At 30.9% G+C, this 3,492-nt stretch overlaps 1 protein-coding gene across 1 annotated transcript in view; it reads left to right on the plus strand.

Moving 5' to 3' along the window:
• DNAH6 (dynein axonemal heavy chain 6) overlaps window positions 1-3,492 on the plus strand; it is a 233,739-nt gene that overhangs the window by 132,586 nt on the left and 97,661 nt on the right. Inside the window, exon 47 of the mRNA XM_025050893.1 lies at window positions 2,841-2,993. Coding sequence (XP_024906661.1) covers window positions 2,841-2,993 — 153 coding nt within the window. The remainder of the gene's footprint in view (window positions 1-2,840; window positions 2,994-3,492) is intronic.

Below are 3,492 nucleotides of genomic sequence, written 5' to 3' on the forward strand. Positions count from 1 at the left end.
CGATAGATGATTGGCTAAAGAAGCTGTGATACATATATACAATGGAATATTACCCAGCCATAAGAAGAGATGAAATACTGCCATTTGCGATAACAGGGATGGACCTCGAGATAATCATGCTAAGCGAAATAAGCCAAACAGAAAAAGTTGAAAATCACATGATATCACTTATATGTGGCATATAAACCTAAAAGCAACAAATGAGCAGGACAAACAAACAGAGACTCATAGACATGGACTATAGACCTGTGGTTACCAGAGGACTATAGAGTAGTGGTTACTAGTGGGGTGGGGGAAGAGGAGGGGAGGTAGACACGGTAAAGGGGGCCAAATATAGGGGGGATACGGGATGGGTGAAGTGGGTAAAGGGGATCTTGCAATAATTTTAAATAATAGTTCATTATTTCAAGCCTCAATATCCAATGAGAGAGAGTTGCATAAATACATTGTGGTATAATTATATAATTGACCACTTGTAAAAGATTAAAATTTTATTGTAAAAATATACACATTAATTAATGTGAAAAATGTTTATGATGTGTTGTTATATCATAACATGTATATCAATCATCTACTTTATGGGTTCTTGGGTTTAATGTATATCTAAACAGATATGACATACATACAATTACAAAATTTCTGGGTCTTGGGATTGTGAACAATTTTTTATTTTCTTAGTTTTGTTTATTTATAGGTTTTAATTATCTAATTTTCAAATGTTCTATATTAATTAAAATATTTATTATAGAATTTTAATATTGCTTTTAAAAAATAAGCCAGTTATATAAAAAGACTCTGAGTGTTAAAGCTCCAAATATCAAGTCATATTGTCTTGCTCCTCCTTAAACAAACAAAAAGCTATTATACTCTGTCGAAAGCTCTAATCAATTTTATATGTTCTGCGTTAATGAAGAGTAAGCATAACCATAATAACAGAAATTCATGGGTGCATGTGCATATATATGTGTGTGTATATATGTATATATATAAAACTATTATCATTATGAGAGGTTGAGAAGAAAAAGATGTAAAAATGGACTTCAATTTGCTATGTCTAACAAATACAAGGTAAAAATGAATATGCTTAGGTAATATGAAGAATGTGACTTCTAAGCTGGAATTAATGGCTATGTAACACATTTTATATTTTACAGAGAAAGCAAATATTTTCTAATACTATTGAAAGTTTAGTAAAATTGATCAGTTTACAAAAATTAAAGAAATTTTTCATAAATTCAAATAAAGCATAAACTGTACTGATAACATTCTTCGCCTATGTTTTAATGAAAGGAGAAATTAAGAATGTGGCTCAGAACTTTAAAATATTCATATAAAGAATTCCTGAGTAAAGAATATCAAAATTGAAATCTTTATTTAGAGAATAGGGAAAATGAATTTAATGTACTAAACAGTTCTCAGAGTTAAATTTATAGATTTGAATCAAAAATTAGAAACTATACATGTGAATTGACTTAAAACACTAGGAAAATAAAGGTCACAAGGAAGCACCAAGGCAAATAAAGGAAACAATAAGATAAAAGCAGAAATAAATTAGGACAAAGAGAACCAGCATTTGTTCTTGGGGAAAATTAATAGACAAATTATGTCTATTTAATTTAAAAAAATGGCTTAAGTTGAAGAAAATAAAATAACAGATACTTTGTTATGGTGAAATATATATAGGACTCAAACTTTTATAAAACTAAAAAGTTAACTGAAACAAAAGGATAAATGATATTTTTTAAAAACCTCTGCAACAATTATTAGAGACAAAAGTTTTATTTGGTAACATGAAAATCGTGCACTCAAATTTAAAAGTAAACTGAAATACAGATGCTCCTCGACTTACGATAGGGTAGTTCCAAAAAACCCAATATAAGCTGAAACTATCATAAATCGAAAACACACTTAATACATCTAACCTACTGAACATCACAGCTTAGCCCAGCCAACCTTAAACATGCTCAGAACACTTACATTAGCCTGAAGTTAGGCAAAATCATCTAACACAAAGCCTATTTTGTAATAAAGTGTTGAATATCTCATGCAATTTATTATGCATACTGCTTTTACACCATTGTAAAGTTGAGAAATGGTAAATCGAATCTTTGTAAGTCAAGGACCATCTGTATATAAATAGTTACAGAGTTTGAACAGATTTTTTAATGGAAATTAATAAATGTGGAATATTTGCCATTGCTAATAATCAAAGGAATGTCAATTAAATTCTGCCAAAGGAATGGTTTACACTACTCAAATTAACAAAAATGTTAAAAGTTAATGAAGTCATAGTTGAATTGAATGGGAAATTTTTAAATCTTCAATATCCAGAAATATTTATGTACTTTAATTGCTACTCTCACTCCCTGGAATTTATCCCCAGAAAATAATCCAACTGGAGAGAAAAGCTATAAACCTGAATATAGTTCTTATAATGTAAGAGCTATAAACCATCTAAGTCTACGTAAATGTACGACACATTGGCTCAATGATGTGTTATGCTCTCATGAGTGGTTGTAAATATGATGAGTATTCTGCAGAAATATGTATTAATACTTATAAAATATTAGCTGAAAGGAGAAAAATATATAATGCACATATGACTGAATCATACAAAAAATGAGTGGTTCTCAAGTAACAAAACAGGGAGGAAAAATGAAAAAAATCAATGTACTTATTATATAAGAATATTAAGATTCCATCGAAGTTTCAAGATTATCTTCTCTTAAAGATAAAACTAACTCAATGTGAATTTTTATCATATTTGCTTTATAATTTATATGTAATAAATGTAAAATGGTTGAATAGATTATAATGATCACTCTGTTTTTCTTCTACAGATTGTAGTGGAAGAGTTCCTAGAAGATATAAATAACATCTTAAACTCAGGTGAAGTGCCTAATTTATTTGAGAAAGATGAGCTGGAGCAGGTTTTAGCAGCCACTAGACCAAGAGCAAAAGAAGCAGGAATTTCCGAAGGAAATAGAGATGAGGTAGGACATGTGAGAATGGTTATATGGCTTTGTAAAAACAAAAACTTATTTGTCTTTTTTTTTTTTTAATGTTCCATAAACCCCATTAAGGAGTCCATGGATAGAATTTTTTCAGTATTATTGGTTTCCTTTGTAATTCTCTGTATTTTATTTCCTGCATTCAAAGCATTGGTTCACCAGACTCCCAGAGAGGTCCGTGGAAAGCAGAAAACAGAAACCCTACTGTCCCCATGGAGGTCATAGTCTTGACAAACTGGACAGCTTCTCTTATCCTTCTTTAAACACAGGTTTATTTCACATGCCTTCCGTGCCCCACATGAAGAGTCTGATACTTAACAATACTTTTGACTCTCTTGCCTATCAGCAAGGTTATGGCACAACTAAAACAGAAATGCATATATTTCTCTCTCTCTCTCTCTCTCTCTCTCTCTCTCTCTCTCTCTCTCTGTCTCTCTCTCTCTCTCTGTCTCTCTCTCTCTCGTGGAACAGTGGTGTCCTG

Source organism: Pteropus alecto, unplaced genomic scaffold, assembly GCF_000325575.1.
Source record: "Pteropus alecto unplaced genomic scaffold, ASM32557v1 scaffold117, whole genome shotgun sequence".
NCBI classification, from domain to species: Eukaryota; Metazoa; Chordata; class Mammalia; order Chiroptera; family Pteropodidae; genus Pteropus; species Pteropus alecto.